Below are 16567 nucleotides of genomic sequence, written 5' to 3'. Positions count from 1 at the left end.
CTTCAAGGTCAAGGTCGCAGGGGCCATAAATGTTATCTAAAAAACAGCTATTTTTCACATTTTTCACATTTTCTCTGAAGTTTTTGAGATTCAATACCTCACCTATATATGATATATAGGGCAAAGTAAGCCCCATCTTTTGATACCAGTTTGGTTTACCTTGCTTCAAGGTCAAGGTCACAGGAGCTCTTCAAAGTTGGATTGAAAACATATTTTGAAGTGACCTTGACCCTGAACTATGGAAGATAACTGTTTCAAACTTAAAAAGTATGTGGGGCACATGTTATGCTTTCATCATGAGACACATTTGGTCACATATGATCAAGGTCAAGGTCACTTTGACCCTTATGAAATGTGACCAAAATAAGGTAGTGAACCACCAAAAGTGACCATATCTCATGGTAGAAAGAGCCAATAAGCACCATTGTACTTCCTATGTCTTGAATTAACAGCTTTGTGTTGCATGACCTTGGATGACCTTGACCTTGGGTCAAGGTCACATGTATTTTGGTAGGAAAAATTTGTAAAGCAGTTCTTAGTGTATGATGTCATTGCTAGGTTTAGTTATTTGACCTTGACCCTGAAGGTCAAGGTCATGTAAAGGTCAAGGTCAAGCATGTGAGTCGTATGGGCTTTGCCCTTCTTGTTTTTAAATAACTCTGTCAGGTTTGTATTGGTTGTGGAAGAGTAAATACCGTTGCGTTCCTCTGAGTCTGACAAATACTGGAGGGGCCAATCACTAGAGAGGGGTGTGTCGGAAACATGTGCTCCTGTCAACTAGTGATTGGCACCTCCAAGTTATGTCACAGGAAACACAAGGGTATTCACTCTACAAACCTGAAAGAGTTTATTTTGGAACCTCCCAAAATCTGAGAAAATTATATCTTAAAAAGGGGGGAGTCTTAAAAAAGGGGTACATTTACTGAGGTTATGAACTGACAATCTAGAAAAGTAAGGTCTGAAAAGGGGGGAGGTCTTAAATTGGGGGTCTTAAAAGTTAAATGGGGGGTCTTAAAAGGGGGGTTCCACTGTATCATGTCAGGCTGTTTAGAGGACTGGTTTTACATGTAGAGCAATGTTTTGCAGGGTGGTCCATACCTTGAGATCTTCAGTCCCCAAGGCCGTGATGCCACATCATCTCACTGGAAACTTGGATCAGGTGTAAAGAAGGTGGGCATCATTTTCACTGAATATGCAGCGTTCTGTTCACATCTGATGTATCTAAGCTAAGCGGGGGCCCGGTAGCTCGGTTGGTAGAGCACTGGACTTGTGATCCTGAGGTCACGGGTTCGAATCCGGGCAGGGACGGACACGGGTCAACTTTATGTGCAGATCAGAGGCAGAGACGGCATCCATGTTCCAACCCCGTGTCACCGTAGTGGCATGTAAAAGACCTTGGTCATTCTGAAATAAGTGCAGGTGGCTGATTACACCTAAACACGCACACACCTGGGTAGCGCGACTCTGTTGCTGCTAGCTTTCCACTGGGAGGATAATAAAGTTATGAAAATGAGAATGAGTGACGTGAGCGAAATGTATTCATTTAAAAGTACATGTAGCTGATATGGTATCAGAGCAGTTGAAAAAATGTGACGGGCTAGAACATAAAATCTTGCTTATCATACACACACACACACACACAAAAGATATGCCATGGTCAGATGGATATATATATATGGTTAATTGGTGTTTTGCTTGCTGGCCTTTCTTGGTAAAGTTCACAAAGCAAAAGAATTTAATACATATTTAGAGAAGATATTTATTTGGAATATAATTCAGTAGAGGTTCTAAGGCTCCTTACTTTTGCGTTTATATGGTTTTGACTATATTTCTACCTGTAACTGTAACCTGTAAGTGTTTTGACTGATTTGACATCTGTTGTAGGTTTATGAGAAAGAAGTGAAAGGCTATGTGTACGTGTTGGAAGGCACACCTTCAACGACGAAGATGCACATCCCCAAAGACAACAAACAGTCAAGTATGTATACAGTATAGGTCTTGACAAGCTAGTCATACTAGTGGGCACAAACAGATACAAACAGACCAATACATTTCTTGAAAAGATGCATTCATAGATTTATATGCAATTGTGTAGACACACGCTCACACATGTAATTGCTTACACACACACACACACACACACAGATGCGCACACACACACACACACATTCACATACACACATTAACATGCATACACACACTAACGTGCATACACACACACACACACACACACACACACGCGCGCGCACGCATGAACATATATGGGTCATTCTCAGAAATGGTGGTACAAAGTGTTACATACAAAGTAAAAAATAAAGTGTCAAGAAATACAAAATAATTGTTTTTACTATGAAGTCTATTGTTTGCTATACATAATAATGCCAAAATTAGACAAAAAGAGTAATTGGTTGCTGAATAAGAGACGTTTTAAAGTGTTGTATTTACGTGATGAATGTTGTAACATGGAAACCAAATTCCTACTTTAAACCACCTAAGCCTTCAATCCTTTGTGCATTTTTTATCAGTTCTGCAGTATTTTTGTGTTCTACCCAACACATTCTAGTTATGAAAGGTAAGGACTTCAACTAATATTGGTAAAAAAATGACATTTGGAACTGACTAAGGTGAATGTCGTAACACAGAAACGAAATGCTTGAACCACTTTCGGTTCCTGTGCGACAGACATGAATCTGCACTGTTTGGCCTTTCTTGCCGGCAAAACCCGTCTGACCCAAAATAACTACACAAAACACAATTCGTCAGAGTTTGCTGTATTTGTTGAAAGTTCCTGTTGCGTTCAGATTACCCATTTAAGTACTTGTTGAATGTCGAACATCCACGATCAGAAGATACGAGAACTTCTTGGCTACTTTGTTGCCGCTAAACTTCACGCGTTGAGAAACTGTTGCACTCGATATCTTTCCGACGCTACATTGTCGCCAACCGCGGTGTGTAAGTTTGTGACAAAGCTTTGCAGGCTTGACAATTTAGTAAAAACCATCTTCAGTCGTGACGTAGGTCAGGAAACGACGCCATGAGTTTCAGCAAATGATATGATTCTGGTGTTTTCTGTGAATATTTGGCTGTGATTCAAAGGACTATTTTCTTGTCCGAACTTCCTGCGCGCTAAAGAGCTAAAAATAGCTGTGATGTGGCAAAGTCATGCAGCACATTGCTGTCCGATGTTCGGGCGTCGAGTCTGGAAACGATGCGTTACGACATTCAACATTTTTTGTTCGAAGCCCCTAACTTCAAATTCAGCGTGAGTTTTTGCAAAGATGTGTTGCTACGTCCAATACTGAAGTCCTGACTGTCTATTGCAGTAATTTGTTGGTGTTTGCATTTAGCCATGAGACTGAACATATTGTTGATCACGAAAGTCGTGTAACGCTTCGGCGATCCGGAAACGGCCGAACTTCGCAATTGAAAAGCACACAAAAACAACACCAACGTATAGAAACCATTTTTATTGACATACAACAATGCTTTAATGTCTCAGGAATAGATTCAGATGAAAAAAGTCGTGGTAGAAATAATTTTAATTTACTTTTTCATGATTTCAAATGTGTCACCCCTCTCACTCTGACTGTACCACCATTTCTGAGAATGACCCATATATAGGTGTCATCTTTTGAATCTCTTTACAACAGTCGAACCTGTCTGTTATGACCACTGATGATCAGTCCCTTGGTTAGCCATTATAGATTGGTGGTCCCTATTGTCTGGGATTTTTCAGGGAGGTCAGCGGGGGCATAGTGTGGCTTTCGAGAGATGGTCACTGAGGGGCAGGTTCAAGGATACAAAAGCTGTTCTACAAGACAAATCTGAACTTCTGTCTCCAGTCTGCTGCATAATTAGTAGTAGCTTTATCTATTTATTTTAATTAAAAAAAGAAACCTGCACAAGCACACTCACTGTGTGCCTGGTAACTCGGTGTTTACACAGATTTCTATTTGCAATATATTACAGCCGAGGTCTATTGTGTTCTTGTTTCAGTGACACTGGTGCAACGCTACTTGGTACTACAAGTCTACATTCCTAAAGGTCAAGACTGGTTTCTGGAGCTGGGGTAAAACACTTTTTTGTGTATTTTTGTTTTGTTTAAAACAGTTTTTATCTGAAATTAAGATCCATACTGACAGTTCAGGATTTTATACTTTGTGACGCTGTCAGTCCAAAATTGCCATTTTACAGTGAATCCGTTGTGACAAGTAATGCCAAGCAGTAGAAGTTTGTGCTGCAGGGACACTGTTTAGTGATCAATTTGAAATGATGATGACAACATCATAGAAACAGATAGAGGTACGTTGATACTTTTTTGTAATGCAAGTGTCCATTTTTGTTAAATCGTTTAAAAAAAAAATTTGTATGCATGTACAAATGTATGTATTTTGTCAAATAAAGCCGCATGATGGGTGCTTTCTATATTATTTTCTGTGATTTGTATGGAATTTGAATATGGTTTCGTCATGTGTATCCACAGTGTGTGTGACCTTTCCAACAACAAAAGGCGGATACAATTATCCACTGCTCAGAAGGAAATGCAGGCAACTCCTCTCCACGCACGTGTACCTCTCTGTGTTGTCAAACGTGCTGTGGTCAGTAACTTTGCCATTGTTCACAGTAATTTAAGTAAGACTTTTTGTCGAGTTGGTCGACTGTTTTAAGCTGAATTTTCTCTTTACCATTGTAAGGCACTTAGCCATAAGAAAGAAGCACAAAAATACCAATATTTCTTCTGCTAGCCATTGTGTGGTGCATGCTTACAGTTTTGTAAGTTGTTTATACATGTACATTTAAAACTCACATGTGTGTGGTCCGCTTCTTTTTCTGGATGAGGCATGAGATAATTCCAGAGATCATTCTTGAGATCCCCTCGCATGATTTTGCATCATTTGTTTTCAAAAGAATGTTCGGTCTATATTTATCCTGCTTGTAGATGGGGGTTTTCTCCGCTGTTTGGTGTTGCTGCTCTTATCCAGGTATCTGTTTAACCTAAATGTGTAAATACTTGCTTGCAGTGGCTGAACCTGTGTCTGGACATGGTGTCCCTGGTGGGAGAGACGTGGTCGGGTCAGACGTACCGTGCCATCGACCACATCACAGTGTCGGCCAACTGCAAAGTGCGACGCATCTTCACCATGAAGTCCCAGCCCCCAGACACCACGGATGATAATGGTCAGTTACGCACATTTTTCTTTCGTTGGGATCTACAGTGGTACCTGCCATGTGCGCTTTCAAATAGCATTAAAATGATGAAGAGACGATAAACAATAATAACCAACCTGCCATGTGAGGCCCCTCCTATAAGAGGATGCTTCCCAAGAAAGGACACCTTTTGTTTTGTTGACCATTTATACCTGTCATGACAGGCCACCTACAATTTAGGGATACTTTGGTTGGTCATAAGAGTGTCCTGATATCGCAGGTACCATTGGATTTGAAATTTGTAGCTGTACACATGAGTGTGTGTGTGTGTGTGTGTGTGTGTGTGTGTGTGTGTGTGTGTGTGTGTGTGTGTGTGTGTGTTATTGTCTGCTTGTAGGTTGACAACTAGCATCAGCAGTTGGAAATGTCTTTCTGTGGGAAGTACCGTATTTGACGGACTACAAGCCGCGACTTTTTTTCCCAAAAAATCGCATTGCGGCTTATAAAAAGATGTGGCTAAAACGTTACCTAAACTTAAATAGCATTCACCTAATGGAAGTCGCCGCGGATTTTCATTTCGCTCGATTAGCGGTACTTTATTAGCTCTCTACTCAAGACTCGGCGCTTTTCTCTTTCTTTCTCGAATCTTCGTTTGTCAACAAGTCGTCGTGACAAGATAGCGTACAGAGAAACACCGGATGTATCAGGATCGAGATTTTGTTTTTTTTGTGTCTCGCGATAGTTGGAGGAGCGAGAGCCGCCATGTTGTGTTTTCGTCTGCTCGAAATGTGCGCAAAAGTCGTAAATCATCCCAAAAAAGCTTATTCCGGGCGGGACTACATGTGTGTGTTGGTTACAAATTGTGTGTGTGATATTTTTCTTCAAACTTTTTCACTTTTCTTCTTTGTTTCACTTGTTTATTCTCGGAGCCGATTTTGCCAAATACCTTACTTTTGTTTGCCTGGTTGTTTTGATTGATTGACACGATCTGATTATATTTTTTTCGACGGCGGCCTATACGTGGCTCGTCCCAATGTTGTTTTTTTTAAAGTCGGGGGTGCGGCTTATAAAACGGTGCGTCTTGTAATCCGTCAAATACGGTAGCTTTTTCTGGATGAAGCAGTGAACTTGTCCTGGTAGGACTTGCAGAGAAGAGTTTTTCTGGTGAAAGCCATCCCTATCTGTTGACAAGGATATTACATAACTGTGTCAAGAGACTGTCACATTTTTACACCTATGACCTGAATGATGAAAGGACATGTTTAAGCTGTACTGTTTGAACATTGTGCAGTTTGCTTGTGGTCTGATTTCAGAGCTGTATGGTTGCCATGGAAACAACCAGGGGGAGGTGGATTTGATCCCCAAGCAAGTTCAGCTGGCTTCTGACATTCCACAGTATACACAGGTCAGTGCTCGAGGTATGATTGATAGGTTCTGAACAGTTTCTGTATGTCTTTGCAATATTGATTCGAAAATTTCTTAATAAATTTTCATTTAATTAATATACTTACCAACTCACATAAATAGCATTAACTTCAGTTTGATGCGTAAGACATTGAAGTACTAACCCTGGAAACAGGGGGAGGTAACCCCCAAATCAAAACAAAACCTTGACAACAAGGCCCTGGTAGTTACCTCCCCTCACCGGTAGCCCGCGCATGCGCGGCACATATCACCGGCAAACTCATTCCCAATGAAACACCACCTTCAACCATTAACAAAAAAACGATTGCGGGGTAGGATGGGAGGGCATTAACTATGTGAGTTGGTAAGTATATTAATTAAATGAAAATTTATTAAGAAATTTTCGATTAAATAACATATTCTTACTACAACTCACATAAATAGCAGATTGCTACATAAGGTGGCGGGAATCTCACTTAACATGATAAGAAACCAGCCTGCTTCAACCATAATTGGTAAGCAACTACTACCATTGCAGTGGGTACTAAAACACGCACAAAAGTAGTAAAGAAAGACGTCTAAACATGACGTCCAAACACCACTGAGGTGCCATACGAGAATTGTCTGGCAACAGAACCACCGGATAAAGGGTCCAAGCTCAGGCCCCATGAATTCTAGACAACCCAGAGGAAGAAAGAAAGCTCCCCCCCATTTGACTGCCGCACTCATAAGCCTGTTAATGAGTGTAAAAGCCCATCTAGTCAGGGCTGCCTAGCAATAATTTGGTTCTATCCGTTGAAACGCAAGAACCAAAAGGAGCCATGCAAGACAAGTAGTCAAATACTCAAAACCTTGAGCGAGACCCAGAAGTATGTAAAACGCTACACCCTTAAGGGGAAGTGAACACTGACAAAAAGGAGTCTGAGAGCCTTCCTATAAAGAAAGGCTAGCATGTCTCCAAATCTATGGCTCTTAAAAAAGAGCTTAAAAACAAAAAGAAATCCCAAGTTGGAATTAATTTTCAAAAGACAAAAGCTTGGACGCAGGGCCCTACCACGCAGGGCGTAGAAAGAGAAAAGTCTTGTCAAGACCTGACGACGTTCCTCCAGAATAACGAAACATAGACTTCCTACGATAACAACAGTTCGTGGAAAGTCTTAACATCCTCCTGAACTGGAGAATGCTAAAGCCTATGCCCAGAATCTAGAACTTGCACTAATGCAGGTGCTGGAGGAAGGGCTGACTGCCCCCCCCCCCCCTTTTATTTGCACTCATAGAAAGTTAATGATGGCAAAGAAACCACCAGAAAAAATCAACCTAGATAAATAACCCCTTTCACGTAAAGCCTGTTGAGACCTAAGCTAAGTGAAAAGGCCTAAAATACGCTGTCTTGGTCGTGACTGACGAAAAGAGAGAACAATCTCTTACAAACGGCTAGACCAGAAAGACAGCTCTTAACTCAAAAGAGAGCCGTGCAAGTTCGGAAGACAAACAGATATGTCCTCCGAGGCGAGCGAGTAATAAATAACGAACCTTTGCGTCTCCCCTCGAAGAGAACAAGAAGTTCCAAACGACCACAAGTGAAACACCCTCCACGGAGTGAAGCACTAAAAGATTAAGGCTTGAGTAAACCACAGCACCATAGTCCAAGAGGAAACGCTAAATGTTCGCAATGAACCAGAGACAATAACTTGCCCCTTGTTCAAAGGATAGAGCAAGACAAATGTCGGAAAACATCTGGCCTTGCTAGACTCTCCCACAAAAGAGTCAAATGACTTAAAGCCGAAAACAAAGGCAACAATTTGCAGGTCGGCGAGAATGCAACCTCTCATCAAGAGATGAACCGAGATTGCTCATCAAAACCAAAGCGACTTTAATCGAAAGAGGCAAAAGTCTAACTCAATACTCACTAGCAATAAGCTATGAAATTTAATCGGCAAGAAAGGAAGCAAGCATACAGTGGGAGCTAGCTGTAGTGCCGAACGTGGAACGATCAGAGCCTAAGTTTGTCAACACAGAACTGAATAGGACAAACCCTGTAGCGACCGTTAAAACATAATGTCGCTATGTTACACCCTGGGAGGGTGTGAAGCCCGCCAGGCCTAGGAGATGACGTCAGTTCGTGACCGATCTCCTACCGAAAACAAGTGATACCTGAGAAAAAGATATCAAGCCCTCATCGGTGAGAAAAATCTCAAGAACGAGCAAACGTGTTCCTGAAGTACCCAAACTACCAGAACACTCACCCTCTAATGAACCAAGCTGTGAACCCAACATGATCCAAACGGTTAGCCAAAAGTAGGCTACTGCTGGTGCATGACCTGCTTGAGCAACTACCCAATCAAGACCGAGCGAATGACGCAGTAAAACTTCCTGCGTTAAGAGTCCAAGTCTAGCAAAGACAAGCACTCATAACTTCGTGGGTCGTGGCAGAAAGCACCAATGAATGACTATGACTATGAACTGGACCGTCGCTACCCGTAGGTAAGACAAAGTCGCCGAAACCGGCCGTCATGTTGCCCCCAAACTGACTTCAGACGCTTCTTGTCAAAACAGAGGAAGTCACAAGAAAGTCCGAACAACCTCCTCGAGAGGACAAAAACGATGAACGCTCAAAAACCGACAGCTGTCGTGAACTAAGGAGCATCCTTAAGAAAAATCCGGAATAAATTTCGCCGCCAATCAAGAAACACCCTGAATATGGCCGAAAACCCAGAACGCGTCTGATCCGCTGAGAGACTAAAAGTCAGACGCGGGGACCTACGCAAACAGTAATCATAGATGCCATCACGTACACAACCTTACCATCCTAAACAGCCGCAGCAGAACAGGAAGTAAGATACACGGCATCACTGCTCCCAACAACCTGGACCCCAAAGGGTTGACATCAGAAGTTGCGGACAGGCAAGAACAAAGTGCTACGATTACCTGGAACGTCAAAAAAAACGAACCAGAAAAAGGCAAAATCCCTAGTACAAAACACCCGCAACACCTTGACAGTGTGGGTTGATGCTAATGCGTACAGTCCTTCACTCCGAAAACAGAAGTGAGAGACGGGATACCAAAACCACCAACAACCTGAAACCCAAAGGGTTGACATTGGAAGCCTACTAGGCAAAGAGTCCTTGTTCCCAGAACCATCATTGGCCGAAGCCGTAAATGATTGTCCCCCAACGCAGGAGTGACCTGAAGGGGGGAACTCGGAAGTGCAAAAGGATCAAAAGAATGATTGGGCTTCCCGTTCAGCTTTGGTTACGAAGCATGAAAGACGACGTGCGAGAACAATTGCTCGGAGAAGCCAGCCATGGCTGAACAGACTCCGACACATCCCCATGAGCAGTGAACAGAGGAAAGATGCTAACAGCACCGGAACTCAACACCTTAGCCATCTCATAGGCTACAGAGGGCGACTCCCGAAACCGGAAGTGAACGCTAGTCTCATTGTCACCCTAGAAATCGCCAAATGCGAAAGGTGGTGCCGCTAAACGAGAAGACGAAGTTGTTACCCCTTCTGCAAAGTATCGAGAGGTAACCTCAGCGGCGGCATACAGCGCGCGCAAGAACCTCCTCTCAACTCGAAAGTTGTGTTCCGCCTCGGAAGAGTCATCACAATCCTCGACAACATCCACATCATCAACAAAGATGTCTGATGAAGCCCGATCATGACCGGAACCATCATTGCCCCGCAACGGAACTGATGAACTCGCCGTACCGGAACCCTGTGTAACCACACCAAGGAGGACCGGCAAAGCCGAGCTGCTACCATTGCCCGGAACCAGAGGTAGCTGGCAATTCGGAAGGGAAGGCGACCGGAAACACACCTGTGCTCCGCCCGGAAGCTGACCCATCCTGTCCCCCACCGTACGCAACCGCCTGAGCGGAAGCGTAGGCAGGAAACGGATTGCCGTTACCACCAACGACCGGAACCCCCGTAGGCTGTGAACCGGAAGTCGATGGTAACGATTTGAAAGTGCCACGATCTCCCGAAAGAAACCCTGTGGCCGGAAATCCCTTTGCCGAAGCAGTTGAACCCGAGTACGAGGGACCGGACGTACCAGCCCCAGCGTCAAGGGTGGAATAACCGTCGAGACAAACAACACGCTCGTGTGCTGAGTGCCCCGAACTTCCAAAAGTCTACCCCGGAACCGGCGGACCGGAACCAGCGGTAGCTGGCAATCCGGAAGGGAAGGCGACCGGAACACACCTGTGCTTTACCCGGAAGCTGACCCAACCTGTCCCCCACCGTCCGCAACCGCCTCAGCGGAAGCGTAGGCAGGAAACGGATTGCCGTTACCACCAACGACCGGAACCCCCGTAGGCTGTGAACCGGAAGTCGATGGTAACAAAATGAAAGTGCCACGATCTCTCGGAAGAAATCCTGTGGCCGGAAATCCCTTTGCCGAAGCAGTTGAACCCGAGTACGAGGGACCGGACGTACCGGCCCCAGCGTCAAGGGTGGAATAACCGTCGAGATGAGCAGCACCCATTTGCGCCGAACACCCCGAACTTCCATGAACACGTACCTGATCGGCCGAAGCCGAAAACTGAGGAACAGCAACGTCCGCCGACGTAAACGTAGCGGAAAGAACAATCCTCGACAGAGAGGAAGCGTTGCCAACCCCTGGAGGCAAAGCTGGAATGGTGGAGGAAGACACACCCCTGTCAGTTGCCAGCATCTCCCTCATTTGATCCTTGAAAGTAGAAAAAAAGAGCAAACAATTCATCGCGCGAGACCGCCTGGGTCTCTTTCTCCTGCGGCGACAAAACGGGCAAGCTAGCAGGAGGATCAAACGAAACACGCAACGACTCCTTTCTCACAGGATCGAAAATTTCGCAAAAATAATTACAAAATACTAAAATGCAAATGGCGGCATGCACCCGTAACACCGGGCACTGCCTACACTAGGTTGAAGCAACAAAAAACTCCAGAAAACGGAGCCAAAAGTTCAACAACCGGCAGAAAAAATAATGCAAATGGCGGCACGTCACAACGCAAGTCCGCCATGTTGACGACTAGAACTCCGTCAAGACGGAGACATGTAGTAAAAAACAGAGTACCAACACACAAAGGTCGGCACAGGTAAAGACAAAATAATCTGTAAAAGATAAGTCATAAGACCTAAGCTTACACAACAGATCAAACTGCTCAGCAGGTAACAAAGTACCCTGCCCGACAGAGCTAACGCTAAAGACCGCCATGTTGAAACTACAACTCCGAGAACGGAGATCAAGCTTTAACATAACACGAACAAAGGCGGCGCAAGCTCAACCAAGCCTGTAAGGAGTAAGTCACTAGACTTAAGCTTAACGAAAGAACACACTGCTCAGCAGGGAAACGAAAGTCGCCTGTCTGGCAGCACTACAGTAATAGTCGCCGAGTTAAAAGTACAACTCCGTAAGACGGAGCACGAAGTACAAAGCCATTTACCAACAAATGCAAATGGCGGCACAAGCTATAACAAGAAAACGTTACAGATAAGTCACTAGACTAAGCTTGAACAACAAAATAACTGCTAGGCGGGAAAACGAAAGTCACCCGCCTGGCAGCACTACAGTAAAATCCGTGTAAACAGAACGACTCCGTAAGACGGAGCACAAAGTACGACGCCATTTACCAACAAATGCAAATGGCGGCACAAGCTATAACAAGAAAACGTTACAGATAAGTCACTAGACTAGGCTTGAACAAAAAATAACTGCTCAGCGGGAGAGACAAAACATGTCTGAGAGAGCAACAGCTCTCTCCCGCCCAAGTGAAAACCAAAACAAACTCCGAGAAACGGAGAAAGACATTTTCACAAGTGAACAGTTACCATAAACAAACGTTGTAAACCAGAAAGATCTCACCAACAGCTAGCAAGATGAACCAGGGTCAAAAGGTCGTCCTCACAGGAGACCCAAGGCTGAAAAGCCCAGCAAGTACCAACACGTCTGTACAGCACGGTGTTGAAGAAGGGAATGAGTTTGCCGGTGATATGTGCCGCGCATGCGCGGGCTACCGGTGAGGGGAGGTAACTACCAGGGCCTTGTTGTCAAGGTTTTGTTTTGATTTGGGGGTTACCTCCCCCTGTTTCCAGGGTTAGTACTTCAATGTCTTACGCATCAAACTGAAGTTAATGCTATTTATGTGAGTTGTAGTAAGAATATGTTATTTAATTGTTTTGCAGCATGTATGGAATCTTCAGAGGTGCTGTTTTCGATATTGTTGTCAATATTTTCTCCAAAGAATAAGTGCATTTCTGCTAGAAAATTAGCGTTATTGTGTGCATGGTTCTGAAATGACAATTTGACAAGCTTGTGCATCATTTGTACTTTAATTTCATGAATATCTGCACTCAAGATATACAAAACAAAACATTTTGCAGATGACCCTTTTGTGGAGAGTTAACGAAATAACATGTTTAATCTTTTGTCGAGGTACAAATATTTATTAAACAGTCAACCGTAGTGAAGGTGTTGAGATAACATATTATCATTCTATCATGTTGTAAACGTTTCTGTCTGGCAGGTGCTGTCGGTGAATAAAATAAAGTGTGCAGAGCGTGTGAAGTACGGCAGGGGGCTCACTCTGGCTGATCAGATACGTCCTGGATCCATGTTAGATCTTGGTGAGTTAGCCATGAACTGTATGGATGACAATGTTCCTGGCTGTTTTGTTAGTGGTGGTGTTTTTACCCTCACGATGCAGGACAAAAAGGCACTTAAAGCTGTGGTCTATTTGTGACTATCCGGGGCTACGAGTTTGAAAAGATAGAGCTGAAAATCATGTACAGAAATCTGTACAGCAAACGCAACCTGAAACCCCATCTATACGGCGTGTCAGACCTTGAGAGCTTCAGTCAACGCTTGAATTTTGCAGTGGTAACATCCGGTTTGCTCTCTCAGAGCTGAGCATACTTGTCAAGAAGGATCGAGCAGAAAAAATAAACGACTTGGCAGGGATTCGAACTAAAGGCCTCGGGGCCTCGAAATGTCGGGGCCGATGTCTTAACCGCTAGGCCACTCCACCAGTGTTGTCAAAGATAGAACAAATAATAATGTTATATCATTCTACGCTTGAATTACCATTCATGCGTTGCCAAAACGTAAAAATTGCCATTCAAATTTGCCTTTATTGGCAAACATATTTCACGGAATCGCAGTACATGTTTACACCGTCATGCTACACGACATTCGCGCCATGCAAATAGCTGCGATATCTCTATTTACAACATGCAAGAAAAATGACAAGAACAGTAACAAAGTTCTGTGCAGTTAAAAACAGAAGACATTAAAGAAATAGTTATACATGTTTTCACTTCTGAACAGTGGGCGGATAGAGATATAAACAGGGTTCGTACAGAGTCCTTGAACCCTGGAAAACTCCTTGAAAATTGGAAAACCTTTTCCAGGCCTTGAAAAGTGCTTGAAAATAGAGTTTTGTTAAATAGTCATTGAAAAGTACTTGATTTTTCCAAATTGTTGCCTATACATTTCGTCAGCAGCTTGTCTTATTTAAAACAAAATGCAACCCCCTTTTTTTCCTTCAAATACAGTACACACATTTTGGGAGAATAAAAGATCGAGTGAAAACGAAAGCAGACGAACTAACTATTACTAGTCACCCGTAGTTGCTTCCCTTCCCGGAAGTTGGCAAGGGAAACAACTACGGAATGACTAATAGTTTGCAGACTTGAAAAACTGAAGGTAAGCTTGGTGCTTTGCATTAATTTGGGGAAAATCATGTCCTTGAAAAGCATTTTTTGGTCCTGGAAATGTCCTTGAAAACTCATTGAATTGTATCAGCTCTGCCCTGCAGGAACCCTGTATAAATCCTGCTGCTTCAAGAATAACATAACATGAATTCATATCAATGTTTTTCCTTCTTTTTCTCAATTGGCACAGTAGCCTAGTGGTTAGGACATCAGACACGAAGTCTCGAGGTCGAGAGTTCGAATCTTCACCGGGGCGTTTATTTTTTTCCCCTTGATCTCTCTTGAAGATAAAATATGATCAGTCTTGAGAGAGCAAACCGGATGTTATCCCTGCAAAATTCAAGCGTTGACTGAAGCTCTGAAGTTCATACACGCCGTATAGGTGGGGTTTCGGGTAGCGTTTGCTGTACAGAATTCTGTACATGATTTTCATCTCTATTTTTTCAACCTCGTAGCCCCGGAAAGTCGTAAATAGACCACAGCTTTAAGCACAGAACTGTATTGTCTGAATATTATTAACAAAATATGATGCTTTGGGATTCACCACAGGTTTCTGGAATGTTAATTATCAGTTCAAGTTCTGTGTGTGTGTGTGTGTGTGTGTGTGTGTGTGTGTGTGTGTGTGTGTGTGTGTGTGTGTACCTGTTATACGTTTTAATACCCTATCAAATGCATGTCTCTTATTTGTGCAGATCTGAACAACAGTGTGAACAAGGGAAACTTTCACATTGCATTTGGTTCCAAAGTCAACAAAACCTCTTCTGAGACAAGTCGCAGGTCTTCAAGACAGGTAAGCACCCGTATTTCTTGTCATTGTTTTTAATGTGCAATTTATTTATTTATTTATTTGGTGTTTAACGTCGTTTTCAACCACGAAGGTTATATCGCGACGAGTTTAATGTGCAAACTTTTAGCGTGCTTGTTCTCCATTTATTGCATGTACTGAGTATCACATCATTCTTTTTTGGTAGAATTCTGTCCTCAGAAGAACCTGTCATTACTCGCATTGCTGAATTTATGTATTCTTTTAATAGACGATAACTTTACTCTCTGAAAACATTATAAAGACTAATGTTTTTTCTTTGTAGATAAAATAGATAAAAAGATAAAAATACTTTGAAGGACATTTTAACCTTCGCCGGTCTTCGTGGGTCCGTGTGGACCCAGAAGGGTGTTTAATTGCAAATATCTCTTAAACTAGTTAGAATTTTTTAATGAGCTTTTAAGAATGCCTCAGGCACCTAAAAAGCTCTTATGTCCAAAAATTTCAGCGAGAAGTAATTAAAAAAAAAAGGTCATATTTAGACTACAAACATCGTGGGGCCGTGCGGACCCGTGTTTCTCAAAGAAGGAAATGAGAAGCATGGGTCTGCACGGCCCCACGATGACTTTCGTGTGTAGTCGATAACCAGGACGGGCGAAGGTTAAAGGTGTCGAGCAGAAGTTATATAAGGATGATAGATAGATAAGGAAAGGTAGAATATACATGTATTTAAGAAAAAGAGTCTTATTGTCTAGTTTTGCTTTATGTAGACGTGTTATTTGTGTGCAGGGCTCAACAACAAGCAGAAGCTCCAGATCAACTCTGTCACGGGCCGATGGTAAGCAGTGGTTACATCAATAAAGGATAAGGATTTGACATTGTGTTGTATGTCTTTTTAAAAAAGCTGGGATGCCAGGCCTTTTGTTACCATCAAAAGTTGGAGACTAGCTGGCATCCATAGTTTGAACTTGGCCAGAAACTTGAATTGTCCTGACATACAGGAAACTGTTAGGCTTTTGGTAAACTACAAAAAACATTGATTCTAATAATGGTTTGGATCTGAAAAGTTTTACTCACTCATCTTCTCTTCCATGTTTTTGACTTTCTTTTTTGAAGGGGTAGTTACTTTCAGTCAGAACTTACGTTCACTTTCTCTCAGAAAAAACTATGCAAATTATCACATGACTCTTTTTATCTCGATGATTATTAGGAGGCTCCATGCGCGACCTTCGGGAGAGTGTTGGAAGTCAGGATGGTCTGATCACAGCAAGGTCAGGGGTCAAGGACACAGGTCAGCGACTGGGCAAACCGTCAGGGGCCAGTCGGTCTTCTTCTGTGGGCTACGCTCGTCAGGTGTCAGAGCCAGTCACTCACGATGAACAGGAAACTATCACAGTCAATGGTGAGATGGTTGGTTGGTTAATTGTTATTGTTTATCGTGTCTTCAGCATCAATGGTAAGAAGCTGGACCGTTGTTAATGTTGTGTGTAGACTTTGGCTATGTGATCGACAACAACAAAATCCTGTGAGAAAATGATTGCTTGCAGGCAAAATGCCC

At 43.0% G+C, this 16567-nt stretch overlaps 1 protein-coding gene across 1 annotated transcript in view; it reads left to right on the top strand.

The window, feature by feature from the left end:
* The window catches only part of LOC138963663 (protein CFAP20DC-like), a 33761-nt gene that overhangs the window by 2214 nt on the left and 14980 nt on the right, over positions 1–16567 (top strand). Inside the window, exons 3-12 of the mRNA XM_070335509.1 lie at positions 1087–1170; positions 1885–1978; positions 3997–4069; positions 4484–4598; positions 5022–5178; positions 6462–6553; positions 13061–13160; positions 14939–15036; positions 15799–15847; positions 16220–16411. Of these exons, the coding sequence (XP_070191610.1) occupies positions 1087–1170; positions 1885–1978; positions 3997–4069; positions 4484–4598; positions 5022–5178; positions 6462–6553; positions 13061–13160; positions 14939–15036; positions 15799–15847; positions 16220–16411 (1054 nt within the window). The remainder of the gene's footprint in view (positions 1–1086; positions 1171–1884; positions 1979–3996; positions 4070–4483; positions 4599–5021; positions 5179–6461; positions 6554–13060; positions 13161–14938; positions 15037–15798; positions 15848–16219; positions 16412–16567) is intronic.

The sequence above is a fragment of the Littorina saxatilis genome, linkage group LG4 (assembly GCF_037325665.1).
Source record: "Littorina saxatilis isolate snail1 linkage group LG4, US_GU_Lsax_2.0, whole genome shotgun sequence".
In the NCBI taxonomy this organism is placed as follows: domain Eukaryota; kingdom Metazoa; phylum Mollusca; class Gastropoda; order Littorinimorpha; family Littorinidae; genus Littorina; species Littorina saxatilis.
The sequence above is the reverse complement of the archived record's forward strand: the minus strand, read 5'-3'. Positions and strand labels throughout refer to the sequence as shown.